Source organism: Barbatula barbatula (genome assembly GCF_947034865.1).
Source record: "Barbatula barbatula genome assembly, chromosome: 18".
NCBI classification, from domain to species: domain Eukaryota; kingdom Metazoa; phylum Chordata; class Actinopteri; order Cypriniformes; family Nemacheilidae; genus Barbatula; species Barbatula barbatula.
The window spans coordinates 14112945-14137282 of NC_136781.1; the positions used below are offsets into that span (position 1 = coordinate 14112945).

The 24338-nt window shown below is 38.2% G+C and overlaps 1 protein-coding gene and 1 long non-coding RNA gene across 2 annotated transcripts; both read left to right on the forward strand.

Moving 5' to 3' along the window:
• Positions 1 to 835: 835 nt before the first annotated feature.
• On the forward strand, positions 836 to 13044 carry LOC306907405 (solute carrier family 4 member 11-like; the record flags this gene model as incomplete). Its single annotated transcript, XM_079479461.1, has 18 exons — positions 836 to 839; positions 3944 to 3987; positions 4122 to 4341; positions 4490 to 4571; positions 6224 to 6347; positions 6488 to 6691; positions 8022 to 8106; positions 8218 to 8343; positions 8549 to 8662; positions 8769 to 8901; positions 9842 to 9915; positions 10435 to 10639; positions 10810 to 10916; positions 11723 to 11888; positions 12073 to 12246; positions 12362 to 12557; positions 12717 to 12886; positions 12978 to 13044. The coding sequence occupies 18 exons, from the start codon at positions 836 to 838 to the stop codon at positions 13042 to 13044; spliced, it is 2295 nt and encodes a 764-aa protein (XP_079335587.1).
• Positions 13045 to 21555: 8511 nt separating this feature from the next.
• On the forward strand, positions 21556 to 23742 carry LOC306908033. The gene is made up of 3 exons (XR_013787969.1): positions 21556 to 21610; positions 21818 to 21951; positions 22653 to 23742. It is a non-coding gene; the product is annotated as an uncharacterized lncRNA (long non-coding RNA).
• Positions 23743 to 24338: the final 596 nt, after the last annotated feature.

The following is a 24338-nucleotide window of genomic DNA, read 5'->3' on the forward strand; positions in this document are numbered from 1 at the left end:
TGGCCCCTAGGAGGTCTGTCCGTTTCAATATGGGACAGCCCCCATTGAGATATCGAGACATTTAGTCCTTGATAACCATAGGTATCAAAGTGTCTATTGAAGGGAAGAAGTGTAGTATATTTGGGGTTGTCAGGGACTGCCAACGTTAAAGAGTGGGGGGATGTCATATGGAGAGATTATGGTTTATTTTATTTTGTGTGTATTGGCACTGGTTTGTTTTCTTTCCTTATTTGATCTTATGTTTTTGTTGTGATTTTATTTTATACACGCTATCATGTTGGTGGTTGTTTGATCAGGAGTTGGAATGTGTGGTAACGCCCCCGTGTTCTTCTGGGTGCCTGGACCACAGCTGATTAGATGGGCAGCTGTTGGTGATTGCCACGTCAAATCGCAGACTGTTAAAGGAGCGAAGGAACTGAGGTGGCGTGTGTCTGTGGCCCCGCGAACTCTGTTGTTGCAACCCTGTCCCCACGTTATTGCTCGATTGTTTATGCTGCTATAAAGTTATTGCTGGATTGTTTATGCTGCTACCGCGATCATCGCCCGGATAAATGTCTGCTTGTGTCGAAGCCTGAAGTTCTTTTGCTGAGGTGCCGGTTCTGCTGTCGGCTCTGTGTGGGTTTCGTCTCTTCCTCGCTTACACAGCTGTCGTCCGCTGCCGTGCACAGCTTACTGTCACCCTTTGCTGTGCTGGAAATTCTGCCGTCTTCGATTGTGCTGCGATTGCTGACGTCCTCTGCTGTGCTGCTCGAGCCCCGCCTTGTCCCTCCTGGTCCCGTGATTTGAGGAGCGCTGTTCAACGAGACTGGGAGTTAGATTCGTCTGCTCCCAGTTCATGGGTGAGTGACGTTGTCACTAAATTATGCTGTCTTGCCCGTCCAAAGTTAAGATCCACGTCACGGTCTCATCTAAATTGGAGAGCGTCGGGCTGTCCACTATAGTCTTATCGTTATAACTTATCCACGGATTGTAGTGCCTTACTTGATTATTGCACGATTGATAATTTTTGTGCAGTGCTGTGTTAATGCTGTGTTTATCTATTGTGGAGATACTGGCGGCTTTCTTCCTGTTGTGTGAGTGTTGTGTTGGTGCGTGCGGTGATTGACAGGTGGCCTGCTGCGTATACGTCACTGCCTAGTGCGAGACGGACTTGAGAGAGAGAGAGGGACTGCTTATGGACTGTGTATCTATGGACTTCCAGTGGACTTGAACGTGTTGCTTGATGTCCCGCTTCTACTTGATTAATGGTTTTAAGAGTCTGATTGAGAGTGTGCGTGCATGGGCACCGCATTATTTTTATAGAATTAGTTATAATAAATATATATTTTTTTACTGAATTTGTTGTCTTGGTGAATTTGTTGTGTTGCTCCCACCAAATTAAAACAACTTGCAGTTAAAGTATTACTTATTTAATCGAGTCCCAGCTCTTCAATTGGGTGGCGTAGTCGAGCTATATACCCGTCACATTTAATTATTAAAAACTGCAGGTTTCAGTCTGACAGCGAGTAACATGCTTTATGTTTACTTTATGTGAGAAAAATGTGTCCTTGAATCTTCCATTCACAGCTTGAAATGCTGTACAGTATATAGAAATGACTAATCCTTGAATGATGTTGAATTCATTTGATGTTTGTTTTCTTCCACGGCTGTTTCATCATCTGGGCAGACAAAAAATGGCCACATCTTTCAAGTGATGGGTGAGAACAAATCTATTCCTGTTTCTAAGGGCCTCTTTCCTAGACACATTCAGTTTGCAAACTCTGTGAGATGGGGGTCTGACAACCGTAAAACACTGCAAGCGGAAAGATTGTGAACATATGAGCATCATTTTTAAATATTAGTTTAAAATACACAGCATCACGTCGGGTAAACAACACCATAAACTAGACAACAAGTAAACACAGACCCAACAGCATATCTCCCCAACTATAAACAGCTGCAGCCCGGACAAACTTTTCAGTTTATTCCTCAGAAAATCATGTAGTTTACCCCATGTCATGATTATTTTCTTCCATGCACAGAAAGAATTTATGGGGCCGGCTATAGTTATATTGCCGTGTGCCTGGGCAGGATTTTATTAGGGCATGGGTGCATTCTGTGTCTTTAACAGATGGAGTATATATTTTTGAGGGGGATGGATCTGTGTTCACATACCATAAATAGTGTTAAATATTTCTAAGGCTGAGATGAAAAAGCACATGATTCACCGAACAGGAAGTTGACGCAGAACATCTCGCAGGCGCTGTACAAACCTACCGTGCTAAATTTCTTCTTTTGGCTGTAAAAGGTCAACGTCAGACTGAGTTAGGCGGTGAAATGAGATTATTATAATCATTTTATGATTTTATTTAGGCCGCTCTATTGTGACATTTTGATGCTTTAGAGCTTCGAGATTATGAAACAGAGGGCAGCAGAGACGAGAAGAGACGAGACAGGCTCATCATCGCAACAGATAAAAGTCACTATGAGACGTCCATTTAGCCTATCATCTCTGACCAGTGTTTGTCATTCATTCAGTCACATGTACCACGCACTGACAAATGATATGTTTTTTATTAGCAGATATGATGGCTGCTTTAGATCTAGATGCGTAGAAACAAAACTGTTTTTAGTAACTGATGCCAATCTAACAATGCACTTTTCACAGTCATTCAAGAATTTAATGTGTAAGTAAAAGTGTTAAAGGAACAGTTCACCTAAAATGAAAACTAGCTAAATTGGTAGAGAAATACACCCAGTTAAAGGTCACCTGAAAATGATGTCACGAATTGCTCACATTCTAGTTGTTCCAACCCTGTATACATTTATTTGTTTCGTTGAACACAGATATTTGGAAGAATGCTTGAAACCAAACAGTTCTTGGACACAGTTGACTACCATAGTAGGAAAAATGGCAATCAAAAGTGCAGCAGAACTTTTCAACATTCGTCAAAATATAATCTTTTGTGTTCAACAAAAAAAATATATAAAGTAATTTTTCCTAATCAATATGGTCCAAGAACTGTTTGGTAATAAACATTCTTCCAAATATCCTCTCTGTGTTCATCAGAACAAAGACATTTATACAGATTTGTAAAAACTTGAAGGTAAATAAATGATGACAGAATTATTTTTATTTTTAGATGAACTATCCCTTTAACACAGAGATAAAAAATGTCACCATTAATGCACTGTAGATCGGTTCGGATAAATACAAAAACAGTAACAATGGTAGTGGTTTTGTTGGTAGTGCAACTAGATCAGTTTGTATACTGTACATGGTAAATTGGATGCGATTCACAGCCAAATAAGTTTGTTTTGTCATTTAAAAGAAATTGCAAGGAGTTAAAAAGTATATATTTAAAAAAAAAGTTTTCACCCTCAAAAGTCCTAATTCCCCAAAATAAGACTTAAGTGCAGTGATGAAGTACAATTATGACGTACTTTACACCCCGGTGTGGTCGTGAGGTTCAGATCTGATGTGTGTGTGTATGAGATTATCTTTGAGACTACGTCAAAATCTGAAGAAGAAAATCATTGTGATTGTAGCCTGAGGTGTGGACAGATCCCAACAGATCATCGACTGACTGCAGCAGCTAGGTCTTCACTGCACTGAACGCCTTAGAAATTCTCTGTGTTCACAATCGGTATTGTTTTCGGATTTGGGCCGAAGTGTTTGGCGCATTGGGGAAACAGACTGTGCCCGGTCTAACTTGGAGTTGAAGGTGTCAGGGTTCAGGGACCACAACACACTTTTGATGCGTCTGTGCTGCAGCCTCCAAGACTCTGTGACTATTTATAACCAGAGAGACATAATACAGAGAGCTCAGGGCTTTAGATAATGAAGGAAAACACATCTTTTGGGAGTCTTAGTTCAGTGGTCTGTCTTTCTAAATCACACATCCGTGTAACAGCACAAGGGCTTTAACAATTTAGCTTTTTCTTTCTCTCTGTCTATTAATAGACACTGATGCCTCAGGATTTGGCCTCCTAAATACATCAAGAAGAGTGAGTCTTCCTTTCCAATGAAAAGTGTAGTTTGAAATGTATCACAAGTATTATTTTAAAACATCGTGATTTAATGCTTATGAATCTGTATCAGTACCATACAAGCCACCTTAAAATGCTAATTTCTGTGTCAGTATGTGAAGCTGATGAATTTCCAGGAGGAGGTAAGAGCTCTTCGGGATCTGGATGGGTTCTTGGCTCAGGCCAGCATCTTGCTGGATGAGAAGGCCGCCTCTTCGGATGAAGTGCTTCGCAGAATGCTGGACCATATGGCCAAGGATGGCCAGGGCCCCTGCAATGCTGAGGAGGTCATGAGTGGGCTATTCACAGATGCTGGAGGACAGGATGCCAATGGTGAGCCGTGGGGAGCCAACCCCAAATGTCATAGGTTGCCTAAACTAGTGAAACCAGAAATCCAGGGCAGACCCTTTGAGAATGAAACAGAAAGCTATATAACAAGGAAAGTGTTTTATAGTTTCCTCTCTCTCTCCCTCTGTTGAAGTTCATCTGCTGACTGAGACCATTCAGGGTGTGACAGCAGCGGTCACTGGAGCACGCTACCAGCAGTCCTGGCTCTGTGTTCTGTATGTTGGGAATACATTTTTACATATTGTCGCTGTCCTTCTGAAACCTCGGATGTTTTAATTCGCTGTTTTTAGGAAATGGAAAAAACTAAGTGCTAAATTATTAAATACTGTGTTGTCAATGTTGACACATGCTTTTTAATACTTTTTATTGGTAAGATATTTGCAAAACCTGGTGACAAACATAAATGTTGACTTATAATAATTGGTAAAATAATGAAATAATGAGATACAAGGTTTCAGAAGGACAGCAATATACACAATTAAAAAAGATTCTTCATGATGCCATAGAAAAAATATTTTCATAAAACTGACTTTTAGATAATAATATTTCTGTTTCACAAAAGGTTCTTTATATTAAAAAAGGAGGGTTTAAAATGTTTCTTATAAGAAAAAAAGAATACAAAAAGTATTCTTCCATGGCATCACTGCGAAGAACCTTTTGAAGCATTTTTTAATGTCTGAGACAATTTCTTAAAATGCTTTGGATTTTAGATTTGTTCTAATTTTAATACTTTTTTATAATGTCAGTTTCTGCAGAGTTGAATTAAGTCAAGATTCAATTGAGCAAAACCTGATACTATCCCAGAATGCTTTTTGAAGAAAATATGAGCTCTTCTACATAGGAGGGACATAATCTAGGGGTTCTCAACCTTTTTGACAGCAAGCCCTCCACTGTATTCTCCAAATTTAAAAAGGCCCCCATCCCACTCACTAAAACCCAAAAGTTCTACCCATTAAAATATTTTAAGAGTTTGAAATTAACTGGAATACCGTTTATTTGTTATAAAAATGGTTAAATACTGAAAACTATCTTGTTTTATCAATGCTCATTTTGTCTCATTTTAAAATAGTAGTCATCTTTAGTCCCCGTGGAGGTCAGATGGGGTCCGCTTGTGGGCCACGGACCCCTGTTGAGAATCACTAGCATTATCCATGACACAAATTAGCTTATTGGTTTAGTAAATATTTCTTACTCGTTTTATCATGTTATCATGTTTTCTATCATAAAATTGTCTTGTTTTTACCATTCTGTATATTTTGAGTTTAAATTCAATACCAGATTTTGGCATCGCAGACTTTTAGGCCCCACTATATAAGTTTTTACCACAACGAGTTAAAATGAGGGTTTACCCAAAATAAAAAATTCTGTCATCATTTACTCACCATCTTGTGATTTCAGTCCTGTGTGACTTTCTTTCCTCTGCAGAACACAAAAGAAGATATTTCAAAGAATGTTGTTAAACGGCACCCATTCACTTGCATTGTTTTTGTGTCCATACAATAGAAGTGAATAGGTGTCGGCACTGTTTGGTTACCAGCTTTCTTCAAAATATCTTTTTTTTATGTTCTGAAGAAGAAAGAGGTTTGAAATGATATGAGAGTGAGTAAATAATTACAATATTAATATTTTTGAGTGAACTATCCCTTAAAGGTGTGTATTCCGTTTGGAAGTGAGCACATCTCTGTCCTACTTTCTTTGAAGGGCAAAGCCAAGTGGGCACTCCAGAGAAAGTAGGGCAACTGCATCTCATAATGTGGCAGTTTAAAACACACTTACTAAAGGGAACAATAAAAACCATCCCCTTCTGTGCAACTCATGCCAAAACTGCAATTTTGATTTTGTTGAGCATGTGCTTTTTTGTATGCAGCTGTAATGTGAAAAGTCTTCACAGACGTTGTGTTTGCATTGCTCGTCTGGAGCGACCACAGAACTGGGGTGTGAACTGCTGTGAGGTCCGCTATGTTATCCTAATTCTTGCACCGCCCCGAACAGTAAGCACTTCCTTTCACCCTCCAATCATCACCTATAGTGACAAAAATATCCAGTTTGGTTATCTGCTCAACATTTGCAGTTGTTCTAAACTATTGTTTCTCTCATGTTTATTCAAATGTTCCTATTCCTTACCCCGCAGAAAAGTACAAAGACTGCCATCGAGCTTGGTCGCACATTTGCCACCTTATTCTCAGATATTTCGTTTAGACAGAAACTTCTGGAAACTAAGACCCAGGAGCATTTTAAGCAGGAGCTCGTAATTCATTGGCAGCTGCTCTCCACCACCATCCAGAAGGCCTCGGTGGAGGAGGAGACCGACCCACACAGCAACAAACCTCTCAAGGTCTGAACCAGCGAGAGGCTCGGGGCATGTTAATAGTATCGCAAACCAATTATCTGCACAGTCTGCCTGTTAACTCCATGCTTAATTTTCCCAGTTGGTTATGAAGCACACTTTCCACACGTACAGAACACCCTCACATTTTGTTCCTACAACACCTCCAAGTAATGAACTTCACCATATTAATATGCATGTGTATCAACGTATGTTTCCGCCGATGGCTGCACCACAGATCCACTTTAAATCAGCATCAGCCTGACACTTTGATATTGTTATAATACTCGCTCAAATAACTCCATTTAAAAAGTGTGCATGGCGGTTTTAAATTTAACATGCTGAAGATGCCATATCATTATTTACCAAAATTTGCATACTAATTTCTGCTCCGCCATATTTTCCTTACATGGTAACCATGTTTATTCTTGAATGCAAACTTAACAACCTGATCTCGCAGGAATTCGTTTCGTGTTTTATAGGGTGCCTAATTTGTATAAATTTGTACAATGTGAACAGTACAAAAAAGGCCCCTCCCCTAAACCTATGAATAAGATCATACGAAATAGCCACCTCATCAATTCTCATGAGATTGTGTCAAACTTAAAAATCCAGTTAATGAATTTTGGCGGCATCTAGTGGTGAGGTAGCAAATTGCAACCAATGGCTCACTCCACAAACCCTTTGGGAGCACTACAGTGGCTGACACAGAACTAAGATGTCATCTTTGCCAAAGGCTTGCTCTGTGGAGCAGTTTTACAATTTAGGGCTACTGCAGAAACAGCATGGAAAATTCCATGAAAGGGGAACCCTGATCTAGATAGAATCAGATCCTTCTATGGAAATAAATCATAACGCTTCATTCTCTTTATACACCTTCTGAAGACCTTCCTTTTGGTAATGCAAACCTGTTTATTTGTTACTCTGCCATAGAAGCAATATTACAGTGTAGTTTTTGAGAAGACAGTGATGCCAATGTTTGTGTTGGGTTTCCTCAAACATGATTCAAATATTACCTGTAAAACTTAATTATTTCAAAAGTGTAAAGTTCGAGATTTGCTTTTCCTTTTCGTTCTCTTTCTACTGTGCAATAAAATACATAATGTTACATCTACAGCTGTTTTACAGGGTCACAAATAAATTCAATAGGTTTCATCCTGTGATAACAATCACCATAAAATTCTGTACATGATCCTTGTAAATCGCACAGGCACAGTGCAGTTATTTACTTGTATGATTTACGGGCTTTGTAATGGATTCAATCTCTTTAAAAGAACAGAACAAAATATCATTCATACTTTTAAGACCGTTTTAAGCGCGGTCTCTGTCTCGTACGCAGATGAAAGATTTCCTAAGAGCTGGTCGTGGCATTTATGAAGACCTGTGCCGCAGGCTCCCATTGTACCCATCAGACTTCACAGATGGTGAGTTTCTGTTTACCCCAAAGCCCCGCTTGACTTCGCTTTTGCTAAAAATCACAGAATTCTCTCAGCTGTTCGGACTGAGGTGTTGTTTTTCTGTTTGGTTTACCTCAGGTATTCTGGGCACTCACAGGTCTCTTCTCAAGTACACCACCACAGCCATTTTCCTCTACATCGCTATACTGCTGCCAGCTATTGCATTTGGCTCTCTGAATGATGAGATCACACGAGGAGAGATAGGTCTGTGGTGGTTTACGTAATAGCTTTGACCGTCCATATGGTCCGGCTTGTGTCAGGAGTGGTTCTTATACAGTATATTGGACTGTGTTTGAAGAATGTTGGTATCCAAACCACACTGGCCCCCATTGACTTCAATTATAAGGACAAAAACCACTAAGACATTTCTCAAAGTGCCTTCACATCCAACATACGTTGTTTTTTGCAGATGTACAGAAAACCATCATTGGTCAGAGCATTGGAGGAGTGATCTACTCTCTGTTTGCTGGGTCTCCTATGGTTATTCCTCTCACCACAGCACCTCTCGCCATCTTCATCAGCGGTACTGTACTCACCTCAGCTCTTATGCTGTAAGTGGTGTTCACTGTCTCTCTCAGAGCACTGTGCAGTTCTGATGGAGCTTTCTGTCTTGTGTTTGTGTACTGCAGTGATCAGAGGCATCTGTGATGACTATGATCTTGATTTTCCTGCATTTTATGCCTGCATTGGCCTCTGGAATAGTTTGTTCCTCATTCTGGGGGGGATCTTCAATATCAGCCTGTTCATGAAGCTTTTTAAACGGTCAGTGGAGTAATGTATGTACGTACAGCACACGTATTATATAAAGCAAACATTGCTGCAAATAGTGATGCTTATGGACTAGTAATGTCATGGACTATGCTCATGTGGCAAAACTTATAAGAGGCAATTTCAAAGTTTCTTTTCCAGAATTACCTATCTATAGGTACAGTATGTGTTTAGGTAAAATTATGATTTTTGTTTCATTCTGTGAACTGCAAACAATATTCCTCCCAAAAATATTTCTTCGCAGAAAATGAACATGCCAAAATAACAGAAAAGATGCTCAGTTTTTTTTCAGAACTCAAACACAAGTTCATATTTTCTTTTTTCCGATACAACAGTAATATTTCTACATGTATTTAGGAGATGTTCAAAACGTATTTATTCTATGTGGTAACCTGGATTTTTATCACAGTTTCCATGTGTCTTGTCATGTGGTCAGTCTTTCACATTGCTGTTCTTTGATTTGATTTTGTTGAAATTCAACAGACACTGGACTGGAATGACCACAACACACTATACAGTTTTGGAATTTGGAAATTTGGAATAGTCACTTATGTTTTATATCATATGAGCATATTATAATAGTTAATGACATTATAGAAACAGGAATTTCAGCACCCATTAAATGTTTAACATTTTTAATTTGACCATTGTTTTAAAATTATATTATTATTATTGACACTGTAAAAGTCGATTTTTTTCTTGTTACTGTCCAAGTCTTCTTTTGACAAACGGCATATTCTGATATAACTCAAGACATATCTGCTGCGGTCTTTCTCTGTACCAAAAACATTCATCATAAATGTGTGTTTTCTTCTCTTCCGTGTGGTAATCTCTGTTTGTGATGTGCCTTGAGTTTGTTATGTCTTGGTTTGTGCCCGGTTGCTTTGATAAAAGGTCATATCAGTTGCTCACTGTGTCCTACTGGTCCTCTCAGCTCCACAGAGGAAGTTATTGCTTTGTTCATCTCCATCGCCTTTGTGGTTGACGCTTTGAAAGGCACAGTAAACAGTAAGTTCACAGCTCTGATGTGTAATGGCCATAGGATTTGCTGGAACTGATTTTCAAATAACTAAAGCAATGTGACAGCTTTTTGTACCTTAGTAATAAATCATCAATGAAGATTTAACTGAAAGGAGAGGGTGAGTGAGATGGAGATGGGGAGAGAATATGTATGGGATGGTTTACTAAGAGTATTTCACACTATAAGTTTTAGAGGAAAAGTGTGAAGAGTTTAAAGGAACATTTTTACACCCGTTCCAAACCTTAATGATTGGTTTCTTCCATTAAAAACTAAATGTTTTTATAGTTTTAGAAGAAATCAGAACAGGTCGTATCGACTACTGCGGGGTTGTGTTTTTTTTTAAGCTCAGCAGCCTCAGTTCACTGTCATTGGAAAAAACGATTTCGTGTTCCAAAGAAATAATAAAATTATATATAATTACAATGTGTTTGGATGAATGCAGATGACAGATCGAAATGAAAACGAATGCATTTTTATCATTCATAATGTTTCACCTTTGCTCTCAGTATTTCATAAGTATTATCATGGCCCTATACTAATCAATGGAAGCACAGAAGAACAACACCTTCTGGATGTGATAGTTAATCAGACCGGAGGCGTCTCATTGCCTGCAACCGTCATTCTGTGCACCAGGGAGCGCCCTATTCTATGCCTGTTTCTGATGCTGGGATCACTATGGCTGGGATACGCTCTCTTTCTCATCAAGAGAAGGTAATTATAGTTAATGAGAGGCTTCAATAGTTGTTAGTGCTGTGTCACTTGTTCTTACCTACTTTAATACTATCTAAAGTGTAACGAGGCAGCAACAAAATCAACAAAAACATTCATGTAGAATTGTGTACGCAAATCTGCATTTTTTATGCTTATTTCCTTTCTCGCAGCCCATTCCTGCATGCTAAAGTCAGAGAAGTGGTATCAGACTGCGCATTGCCAATATCTGTGGTCATATTCTCCTTTGTGGGCTCCTACCTTTTCATTGACATTCAGCGTGAGGACCCTCACATCAAAACATCACCTTTGATGCTCTCAACAATTCTGCACATACAGTGAAAACTCTTGTATTTTTTCTTATACTATCATTAGAAGACAACAGTCTGGATGTCATTTGAACCTGTAAAAAATCTAAGAAATAGTCAAATCTTAAAGGGACTGTTCATACCGAAATAGATCAGTAAATCGCCTTACGTTGGTCCAACCTGAATATTTTTTAAGGGGATAGGGCAACCAAAAACAAAATGTCTGTCACTGTTAACTCACCCTCTTGTCATTTACAACCTGTATGACTTTCTTTCTTCTGCAGAACACGAAAGAAGATATTTGAAGCCTGTTGCTAAACGAAAACCATGGTCCCCATCGACTTGCATTGGTTTTGTGTCCATACAATAGGAGTCAATGGCGACCAACGGTTTTTGGTTACCAACATTCTTCAAAATATCTTCTTTTGTGTTCTGCAAGTCAAACAGGTTTAAAATGTCATGAGGGTGAGTAAATGATGACATCATTTTAGTTTTTTGGTGAACTACCCCTTTGATGCTGATCTTTTCCAAACAATGAATATAATAGTTAACTGGCTCCATCAAAGTTGTGGCGACCAGATGCTGCTCAACATTTTTTGCCGGTTTGATCCACAGATTCATGTATTAAAACATATTTAAGATCATTAAACTTTGCTTAAAAACACATGAAACAATTTGTAGCATTTACTGATGATCACTACAGTAGCAATGATATTATTGCTTTAAAGTATAAATAAAGCAACAGAACAGTCAATTTTTTCTATGTATTGATTTACAGTTCCCGTATTCAACTACCGGAATGAAACCATATTCAAAGTGGCACCACTCTGCCATCTGACGGGAATGAACATAATAAGTGCATGTGGTCTCGGCTTCCTCCTCGCCTTGCTCATCTTCATTGACCAGAACATTGTTGTGTCCCTCACCAATGCCCCTGAGAACAGGTAGACCCATACATCTAGAAAATCACTCCAGCAAATTCAAATAACATTTCTATGATTATATCCCTTGCATTCGTCGGTTTGCTTTTCTCTGAGATCAGTCAGCCGTCAATTAGCACTGTCAGTTTGCCGTAGACAGCCGTGGTAGACGGTGTGAGTCAGTGTGATCTCTTTGTGCGTGCTTCAGACTACTAAAGGGAACGGCGTACCACTGGGACCTGATGCTCGCTGGGCTTATCAACATCCTGATGTCAGTACTGGGGTTACCATGGATGCACGCAGCTTTCCCTCACTCCACGCTGCATGTGCGTCAGCTGGCGCAGGTGGAACAGCGAGTGGAGGGCGGGCACCTCTATGAAACGTGAGCACAGCCAAACGCAGCACAACTTTAACATTTTTATGCATTTGCCAGATGTGTTTTCAAAGTAGTGCATTCAGGAACGTGGCATCTTAAAACACGTAGCATCTTAAAACAGGATAGTTAGCGTGAAGGAGACACGACTGACATCGCTGGCTGCGAACATTCTGATTGGCTTATCAGTGTTTCTGCTGCCGGTGCCTCTGCAGTGGATACCCAAGCCTGTTCTCTACGGCCTCTTCTTGTACATCGCTATTACATCTATCGACGGAAACCAGATGTGTGATCGAATGGCCCTTCTGCTTAAAGAACAAGTGAGCGCTTTAGTTAGCCAGTGGTCTATGTGCTGTGGTCTGTAGTTTCCTTAAGGGGATAGTTCAACAATAAAATATTTGTTGTCATCATTTATGTCGTTTAAAACCAGTGTGACTTTCCTTCAATTCATATACTACTCTTAAATCTCCATTCCCCAGACGTCTTATCCCCCCACTCACTACATCCGCAGAGTGCCACAGAGAAAGGTGCATTACTTCACAGGCCTGCAGATGGTACAGCTCATCATCCTATGTGCTTTTGGCATGTATCCTCTGCCGTACATGAAGATGATCTTCCCTTTGCTCATGATCACGCTTATTCCAGTACGGTAAGAGTTGATAGGATCTTTGTTATTTTTACAGTGTTTCGTGATGGTGGAAAACAAGATGGTTATTAAGGCAATTTTTACTTTTTCGCAGAAACTACCTGCTGCCTAAGATCATTGAAGCAAAGTACTTGGACATCATGGATTCTCAACACATGTGAAGAAACAACAGCATCAAAAAAGGGTTTCAAATGCATTGAGCGTGCTTTTCATTGATACAGCATGTAAATCTTTGAAATATATATACTGTATACCCAGGTGAGACTTCTACATGTGATAATGACACTTGTATCTGGTTGTGATCCTGTGTGTATTAAATGTGCTAAATGAATGAATCATCTCTGTTGATCTGTATTTTTGTTTGTGTAGTGGAATCATACACTCTTATTGTCTTATTATGATACATTGAAGTGATTCTTTGTATTTGGTAACTGGTGGTCCATAATATTATTATTTTGTTGCGGTTTTTCTGAAATTGAGAACTCAATAAAATGCAGGAGATCAAAATCACAATTTTATTCATATCTGTTCATTTCTAGTACCTTGCTCTGAAAGTTTCACCATGACGGGTTTTATACATTTCTTTTAGCACTTTGATTCATGATATCCAAGGGACTGATAAAAAATAACCATTCCGTGTGGTTGCATCTAAGCCACCAAAAGCTATTATTTTACCCTTACCCAGAATTCCATGTCTGGCCTGAATGTGAACATTGTGTCATCATTTACTCACCATCATGTAATTCCAAACCTGTGTGACTTTCTTTCTTCCGCACAAAATATTCAGAAGAAAGCTGGTAACCGAACATTCACTTCTATTGTATGGACACAAAACCCATGTAAGTGAATGGGGGCCAGCTAACAACATTCTTCAAAATATCTTCTGTTGTGCTTTGCAGAAGAAAGAAAGAAAGTCTTACAAGTTTAAAATGACAAGAGGGTGAGTAAATGATGACAGAATTGTTATTTAATTGTAATATGTTAAAATATATATTATATATTGTGTTTAATTTTCTAAACGCTGTTTATCAAACGCTTTTCTCAATAATAAATGAAACACGTTTGAGAAAAGTTGAGATATATATACTTACTATTTACTAAAAGAAGACAAATTAATGCATCACACATTTTTTAATGATGAATGCATTTCGAATGCACGCACAACATTTAAATACCTTCAAGTTTATTTACAGAGCATTTCCCCTTGTCCGCTAGATGTCGCTGTGCTCCATATTTGTGTCACTTAAAACCGATGTGGCTCAAATCTACATTCATACCGATCGAAAGTTCACAACAGGGTACAATATTTTGTACATTTTTGCTAACGTTGATGAGAACCATCTGTGAAAATTTGCCAAACGAAGCTGATCTAAAAGAACCCGAGAGGTGAGTGATACTTAATTATATTTTATATTCCCCTTTGCAACAACAAAGCAACATATAAAAATAAAGATCCCACGTGTTTAATAAAAACTCAACAAATTAATAACGTTGCTACTACTACCAAAGAGTTTAATCATTCATTATCCCAAACGAGCAGTTAAAAAGTGCATCTCTCTGCAAAGCTGCTCGTCTGCATTGCGTGTTTTATAGTGCTAATTTTGGGACTGTCACATAACAAACACAGCACAATGATTGTGATTTATCTTAAAGTGTCGTATCCTAGCAACAAATGAATGAATGGATGGAGGCTCATAGGAGTCAGGAGGGCTCGTGCGCGGCGGTGCTGATGAGGGGCTGTTTATATGTAATCAAGGGTACAAGCAGAGATGCGATCACCTGTTATATCAAGTCTTGCATTTCCATCTGCTTCATAGTGTGGAAGTGAAGACACAGATAGTCAACGGGTAGATCAACCAGAGAGCTAGACGTCCGTCTGTTCACTCTCCAGCACTTGTTCTTCAGCTCGTAATGGTTTTTTTGCTGCCTGGGAAAATACATTGTAAATCTATCTGCATTGATTTAAACAAGCTTGTTTTTATTTTGCAAAGTTCGTAAATATTTGAACTGTATCAAGTTTTCCCTCATTAATGTTTGTTATGCAAATGAGATCTGCTTGTATCATGTTGTGAAATCATTTCTGTTCTGATACCTCGGGGTTGATTGTGATGGTGGATGTTCAGTGCGTATTCCCAGATATTCGTAACATAGCAGAATTTCTGTCTTTTTCACAAAACATTCTCCTAACATTATCATTATTTACAATGTTTTCCTATCTGGATCTGCACTGGCATACGTTCACACCCCACTACACTCCTTCACCCCATCAAGAACCCTGTGTTCAGCAAACCAGCGTCGCCTTGTATTGCCTTCTCATAAGGGCAGTTAATCGTTTTCCCTTCACAACTCCTTCCTGTGGAACATTGTTCCTAACGCGGCCCGGTTGACCACATCTCTCACAACCTTCAAAAAACTACTTAAAACCCATCTCTTCCGTGAATAAAAAAAGTACACTAACCCTCTCTCTTTCTCTTGACAGTGGTGGTCTAACTTTTGTTGAAACGAGTAACTAGTTATTGCTCCTGTATGACATGCTCTCTTTGTAAGTCGCATTGGATAAAAGTGTCTGCTAAATGATTAAATGACAATGTCTAAATGTCCCATGAAGCACAAAACAATAGCAACATACTCAAAGTTTTAAAGGATGACCGCTGTCTAACTTTAAAAAGGAACATTGTAAGGTATTGTAAAATGTCTTGCACACTATTTCCAATACCAAGTGCTATAGACTATATTTATTTATTGCATCGTAGCTCTCAAATCGTGTGCGTTTTAACACATGCAGAACACACGCTGTCAAATAAAATATAGAATTTTCAGCCTCTGCCTCCTAATTGTCTCTAATATGTTTGTGATTTATTTCATATTTGAGTTTAATTCATTTTTGACACGCTATTGTCACTGGTTTCATTCAATTTGTTTGCCTTAAATCTTATCTACACACATCATAAATTGTATAAACTTAGCTCTGTATACCTGTAATAGTAATAAGTAGTAGGCAGTTATGCATTTTGTTGTCCCTATGTTGTTCCAATTGCTTCCATTGTTAACCTCATCTGTAAGTCGCCTTGGATAAAAGCGTCTGCTAAATGACAATGTAAATGTAAATTATCCTTCATTCCTTTCAAATTAAGGAAGAAGTGTGAAACAGCCATAGTTTTTCTTGTCAATAATTTCTGAAAATGTTTACGTTGGTCTTATTCAGTTGTTTACGACGAGTACAGATCTTTTGACAATAATGATACATGGCCGCAGCTGTCAGTTCTGTCATAGAGGTGCTACTTGTGTATTTCATCATTTTCCTTTAACTACAGTAAATAGTACTGTGGCATTGTATTTCTAGAGTGCAGTCACTATTAAGATCCCCTAAGTGATTTAGTCCTCTTTCATGATTAGATGGGACACAAAATAGAAAGAAATTGGCATGACCTAGATTGTGTTTTTCAGAAATACTGATCAAATTTCCTCCTTATTTAAAAATAGAAATAGACAAGAATTCTTCATCATGCTTTTCTTTGGTCATTTATTTTGGGTTTTATGCTGTTGTCAAGTATTGCAAATTCATGAATAGTAAGTGGCTGCATTCAGATAATTGACATAAAAATGTTTTGCAGGGAGAGGAAAACGTGTCATCTACCAAAGGGCTCATCTCTCTCCACTGGCTACCGGTTGAAGCCGGTATCAGATTCAAGTCACTGATGTTTGCCTACAGGACTATCTCTGGATCTGCACACTTTCACACCCTCCTACACCCCAATAAGAACCCTGCGTTCAGCAAACCAGCGGCGCCTTGTAATGCCTTCTCATAAGGGCATTAAATCTCTTTCCCACTAATTCTCCTTCACACCTCATTACTGGTGGAACATTCTTCCTAACGCGGTCCGGTCAACCTCTCACAACCTTCAAAAAACCAATAATTTGACCCCATTCAATGTTTAACGTCTGTAAACAACATAGTTGACATAATTTTTTTGCTTCAGAATGAATGACTTTTCTTCATTTAATGAGGACAATTCAGTAAACCCAAAACTAATATGATGTAACTTTTTCAATGTCCTATACACATTTTGTATCATCAGCGTTCCATGGGGTCAATTTGACCCCAGGTTCTAATAGCTGTATAAAACAAACTAAATTAAAAACTTTCACACACAGTATGCTTTTGGTTATATTGTGGTCACTGTAACATGCTATAATTTCATAATATTCCCTATATAATTTTATATTTTCTTTATAATATTCAAAAATCTAACGTAACATAGTATTGCGAGGACCACTGATTTTTCACATGACATGGGGGTAGGGGGAATCTGAATTTTCGCGAGAACTTTGATATTTCCCGTGCCATGGGTGAGTGAAAAACTAAATTATTGCGAGGACTTTTACATTTCCTGTGGCATGAGGGAGGGGAAAATATATAAAAGCTTGAACAGAAGACTTCTAAACCATTGGTTTTTGTACTCTGTGGAAGCTCTCTTGATGCTCTCAATTCAAATATGGCCTCTAAGAAAAGGTATTCTGTCAATGATGTTTTGTCACAGGTTTTTGAAAATGAAAGTGACATAGAGGAGAATGTGTCTGAGGTAGATGATAATGTTGAGGAGAACCCTGATTATGAGGCATCCTTCTTAGAGGCCATATGAGATTCCTAGTGTTGACCCTCCAGTTGTCTCTCAACCACCTGTAGACACATTACCTTCAATGAACGTAATGTCATCAAAATGGTTCCAGGGCCCACCAGATATGCTGTCAGCCACAAGATATAAAATCAGCATTTGAGCTGTTCATTACACCATCAATTGAAAGGGATATACTTGAAATGAGAAACTTAGAGGGAAGGAAGGTGTATGGGGACAGCTGGAAGGACTTTGATGTGACTGACTTGCAAGCCTACATTGGGTTGCTCATTTTGGCAGGAGTGTACAAGTCAAAAGGAGAATCAACAGCAAGCCTTGGGAACGCTGACACTGGAAGGTCAATATTTCCAGCCACAATGTCTCTAAAGATATTTCATGCTTTCTCCCGTGTTATACGCTTTGATGACAAAGAAACAAGACAGGGCCGACGAGAGCGTGACAAACTTGCAGCAATACGGGATGAAGTGGGTCCAGCGATGACCCTTTCTTTATAATCCAGGCCCCTACATTTAGTGTTAAATTTGTATATTATTTATCATTTATAGACAGTACTTTATATATAAATTATATATAATAAGTGAGATTTTATGGTGATTAGCATATTGGTCCATACTCGTGCAATAGGTATTTTGGATGTTCAAGGGGTGCGGAGTGGGGCGGTGAGGTGTTGTGGGTTTATTTAAAGGTCTTTTTAAGGACTCACCAACTATATATATTACCTGACACAAACCTTTCAGAAAAAAGTCCCATTCTGTAGGATCAAATTGACCAGAGTAGGTAAAATATGTTATCAGATTTGAGGTTAACAGGAGGGTAAAAACCCATCTCTTCTGTGAATAATTGACAGACAAATGAAATTAAAATAAAGAACTCTCAACAGGTATTGGTCTAGCTTTTGTTCAAACTAGTAACTTTGTATTAGCAACAAGTGTACTATTGCTCTTTTATAACATATCGCTCATTGCTCCCTGAATTCTTTGTAAGTCGCTTTGGATAAAAGCGTCTGCTGAATGACTACATGTAAATGTAAATGTAAATGACCACCTTCTGTATATGGAAATGAATGCCTTAATCTTCCCCTTTGACATTCAGCAGATAAGGTAATCAATGAAGCATGCTGTCTCTTCTCTCTTCCAAAGAAAGGTGTGTACTGTATGTGTGTGCGTTTGTTCAGAGGTCTGTGTGTGTGCTAATACTAAAAGCCCCCAAGCTCTAGATGACTGCATTCATCTTAAGATTTTCTTTACATTTTATGACTTACCGCACACAATAGATCTTCGGATGGTGTAATTTAATGTGTTAATATAAGATGTGCGTCTATTTTTAAAACTCTTCAAAAGGAGTGACTTTGAGTTTTACATTAAAAGTGGATGAACAGACAGATTGTAATATACCGATGGTTTTGGAAGTTGTGAATTTGCCGTTACTGCATGATAAGGCAGTTGTGGTTCTTGGTTATTGTGAAGGTTTGCAATAGTAAAGGTCAGATACATAATGGTTTTCGCACGTTGCATTTTTAATGAAGAATGTTTTATACTGTTTGCTTGACTGCTTAACCCGTGGAAAACCGTCACCCTTTTTGGCTTTTTAAATGAATAATAAGCTTATATAACTAAACCAGTTATTGTTGTCCAAGATGATTTTTCATGGGACAATTCAGTAATGGGATTGAAGTTTTATACAGTTCAGTTTGTAATCATTTACTTTACACACTTTTATCCAAAGCAACATTCAGAACAAACATGTAACAGGCTTGTTTACTGTTGTTACATTACACTTTTTTTGCAAAGTGACTTACAAATGAGGGGGCATTTAACACTTGCCCTGAACCCAGGGCTGCACGATTATAGGAAAAATGACAATCTCGATTATTTTGCTAAAATTTTTAATCACGATTAATAATCACGATTATTCTGTTAGTTCAGAACTTTTGTTTTAATTTCCCTTCAGCCTGTTTATTATACTTTATATATTAATATGTGTTTTGATCTGCAGCCATTGATCTGCAGCCATTAAACTTCATTTACAAAGAACGCTATCATCTATCTTAACACTTTACATTTTGCGACCTTCGGAATGAAACCGTGCTACTCCATTTTAGATTTCTTATTTTTTTCTATTGGTCAGCCTTCATGTTTGTTTGCAAAAAAGTCCTAAAATGGTACAGATCAAGTGTTCTTTTCAATATTTAGTAAAGTGGCAGTTCTACAGCGATGATTTTCAGCGAACACTTTTCAAATGGGAAATAAGCTTTAACATTGCAAAGACAATCTCTTACTGAGAAAGAATGTCTGATTAGAAACTGTCTGATTATGGCCGCTTTAAGCTTACTCTAAATTTATGTGTTATTTGGTAAATGGGCACTTGGAGTTTAGCTGTATGTACTGTATTGTTAATACATTATGTGCGTTAATATGTTTAGCTGTGGCAAGCTGTTTGTTTTGCTACTGAACAGGGGCGAACACTGCGGTTAGTTCCGTTTTTAACATCTCAAATCAAGTCCTTAGTCTGAGAAATCTGTCACAGCATACTAGCTATGCTCTCACGTTGTGAGTGTAACGTTATAGCTTGTCAATGTCAAGTGCTTAAATCCACGTAATTCTGCTGAGATATGCAGGTGTGCATCCCGTGGATTTTAGGCAAGCATACATGCACAACGTTAGCGCATTAGGATGGAACAGTACTTAGGCTGCAACAGATGACGTTTCACAAGTCCACAAGAACACACAATCTATCGGTGTATGACATTAAAGAACCGTTCACTACATGAAACGAAATGAACCAGCACAAGACAGAGAACACATGGGCATTATATAAGGGATCAAATCAAGAGGAAACAAGTGTAGGGCACGATATCAATAACAGAGGCATTTGGAACAACATAAGGACAACAAAGCATAAGTGCAAACAAACTGCTCTCATATAGCCTACCACAGTATACAGAGCTACGTTTTTATTTATTTTTTTGAAAGAGTGACAGAACTGATGCAGTTCCACCCCTCCCTGATATATGTGGGCTGTGGGAGAAAGTGTAGTTATTGGAGAGGACAGCCGTTGTGGCATTGTCCTCTGGCTTGATCCAGGTTTGAGTAAAAGAGAAAGACCAGAATGTTAAGCAATAGCTGTGAGGAAATCTGCTTTCTTTACAGCAGATTGGCTGACCCATAAACATATGGGAAATGTAATTGAGGAAATTGTGGATTCTAAAAGGGTGTGAAGATTATTAGCATTGCGTTGCCTTCTACATGATACAGGAGATTTATGAGTTGTAGTGAGAGTAGGGATTTGAAAACACAGTCAAAAGAGGAGAATAAGGAATATATAAGACTAATAACAAGAAAATAAATAGAAATTCAAAAAGTTAATGCTGAAGTGCAAAAATCAAGTGCCTTGTCGGTGTCCTTGCTCAGCGGAGTCATGCAGGTAGAGTAGATTGTCTTTACGCTCTTCGTTCATCACACGATCAAGCTCCCGCAAGCGCTGCTGCAATGTGAATCAAACGTATATACCCATCTGAATCACGCAATTGAAGGCAGCATGACATGCCTTACAATATCTCACAATAACAAGCAAACCAGCACGAGACTAGGCAAGAACAAACACAATCCCACTGCATTAAACTCAATAACACAAGATTAATCAACTACACTTATGTGCTTCTGTTGACTTGTGCTGCAAACTGCTTCTCCCACACTTCATATGGAATACTTTCCGGGGGGTAACTTTCACAATTTCTTTATGAACTGCAGGCCAGAAATCTCTCATATTTCTTTAAAAATATCTGTTTTGAAAATGAACAAAGTCATATAGGTTTGGAACATGATTATGATTAGTGATTTGTGACCAAAGAATGAAACTAGGCATTGGTATTTCTAGAAAGTTTTTAACACACACTAAGCACATTGCTTTCACAAGACATAGATAAAAACATCCAGACAATGACCTCTCTCATAAAGTTGGTGATGTGGACACCTGCATTTGCATTGTGCTGGCATGTAAATGCATATAAATAAAGAGCAGTGTACAGGGACCAGTGAAGATTGCTTGTGAAGTTCCTTATTTCCAGCAACTCACAGGAGAACATTCCCAGGTAAGAAATGGTCCAATATTTGACATGTGAACTCAAACAAACTTTGTCAGGTTTGTTTTCTCTCAGGAGTTTCTAAAATTGGTAATGTCATGCAACATTTTTATAGTCTATAATGGAATGACTTTGGATTCCAAATTAGTGCAGTCTTATGTTGTTGATTTTTTAATGTGTATGCATCAGGGCTGATATTTCTGCGTAATTTTACAGATAAAGGGACGGACAGTGATCGATGATGGGTCTAAAAATAGTCATCTTTGCTCTGCTTCTGATCAGTCTACAACAAGCTGTGGGAGGTTCCAGCAAATCCATTCAATCAGATGATTCTAAGAATGAAACAGCTGGTATGCTCATATGTTTGTTTCTGTTTCTGTGTCTTCTTTAATTCTGCAACTTTAACTGTGTATGTATATCTAGAAATTTGGAATGTATGTATGGTTGTGTGTGTATGCACTATATGGACAAAAGTATTAGGACACACCCTTCTAATGTATAGGATAGAAAACTTTAGTCACTTAATGCTGTCGCATATAATGAAACTCAAGGGAATTGGTGTGCTTCTACTTTTATGGCAGCAACTTCGGAGGAAACCTTTCCTATTCCAAAATGACAACGCCGCTGTGAATAAGGTTCAGATAGAAATTATTGAGTCATTGTGACTGGTCTGCTTAAAGCCAAGTCCGAAATTCAGCTGAACACATTTGGTGTGACTTTAAATGCAGACTTGGGGCCGAAAACTCATCATCCAACAACAGGGACTTGGGCACAGGAGTACAGTAATTTTGGGACGGATAAATGGGCTTCTGCAACTGTTCAAATGGTATTTCTGTAAATGGATTTGTAAAAATGTTCTGTCTCTGGCTGTACTCCTGTGTACAAGTAACTGATGTTGATCGATACATTTTTGGCTCAAAGTCAATATATTAAGTGACACAATATGTGTTCAGCTGGTGTTGCTATAGAACTAACCAACAGCATTGATGAATTCATACAGATGTGGTAGAAAGAAAGAATAGTTAATAAATCAATATATTTTTCCTTGCAGAGTATTCTCATCATCAACTTCATCGAAGAGGAATTTTGAGATTTTTTAAACGGCAGAAAAATAAGGACAACAGCTAAACTCAGTTCAGCAGCAACATGAAATGGGGAGAATATCAAGAGAATCAAGATAATTTAGTTTCTGTTTCCATTAAAGAAAAGAAAAACGATGACGTATACAAGAAGTATTACATTACAAGAGACAATAACTGTAAACCTTTGTTCACTGACACAAAATATGAAAATATTCAGTTTCTTGTAAATCCGAATAACATTGAGAATCTAGAATGGAAGCCACTAAAAAGCAAATTTATAAATTTCACAGTTATTCCACCTTTTCCAGTTGAGACTTGTGATGGATACATTATTGCTAGAAATAACCAAGGGTTAGGTTATATAACAGCAAAAGATAAATCTTTTGTACCTACAAAAATTATTTCCAATGACTTAAAAAGCTTAGAAGTACTGACCATAAACTTTCAAAACATTACACAAGAGTACTTGACAAATGTTCAGTTCACTGAATCAGCCCAGAGGAACAAAAGACCTTCCATTTTTAGGAATTTCACAGTAGTTAACAACAACTGCAATTCAATGAAACAGCAGGTGAAGATAGACAATGCCGCTGAAGAGACAGCTTCCTTTCAAACTGGTAACACTTTACTAATTGGAGGGTCACTTGGTTTTAAGGAAGTGATTGAGGCTAGTGGAAAATTAGATTACACTGAGACTGAAACTGAAAGTAGTTCAAAGATTAAGAAAACTGGATACCAGTACACTCAGGAATTAGATATCCCACCTCGCTGTTCTTGTAACTTAGTAATAAGTAGCACTGTCTTTGTAAGCACTGTCCCATTTACTGCTGATCTCACTAGAGTCTACAAAAATAATGACGTACGCACAGCCGCGGTCGATGGAACCTACAGTTATCAGGAAATTTCAGATATTAAAACAAACTTTGTGTCCTGCACTGTACTTTCTGGTATTGTATGTAACGTTACAAAAAGCAATTAAAAAAAGACATTACTTCCTGTAATGCAAAATGAATGACACATTCTCATACATATGAGCCAATAAATGAGCTTTTAGCATGCAACATCCCAGTATTTTCCTTTATTGCACAGGCTTGTTCTTTATAGTCACCTGGCACAATATACATAACAAATACATTTAAATTGATCAAAATGTCGAACTGTTACTGTTACTGTTACTGTTCTAAACTTGACTGTTTCTGTCTGTCTGTAGTAATCACCATAATGTCAGAAATGCTGTAAGAGTGAGAAACTTTAAACGCAGAATTCCTGGAATATGCCTTAAAGGCAGGGCTCCTCAAAAAGCAGACCCAGCTTGGTTCCAAGCAGACGGCAAGATATAGGATAAAGACAACAGTATTTTACCATTCATGAAATGTGAGCATTGTTACCATTCACACAAAAAAAGTGCTACATGAGCTGCAGATGACGCATTTATTTGAACAACGGTAGTAAAAAACAAGATGAACAGCAAAATAGATCTGCTGGTCCATCTACTGGCTACTGCTGTTACAACTACTACTGAAAATGATAATAATAAGAAAAACCACAACATCTTACCTTTTAATATGAATTTCCAATTGGTGTATTATTGTCCAGATCTCTGCAGGGACCAACTTGACCTGTAGATTATTTTGTTGATGCTTTGATTCGATGCT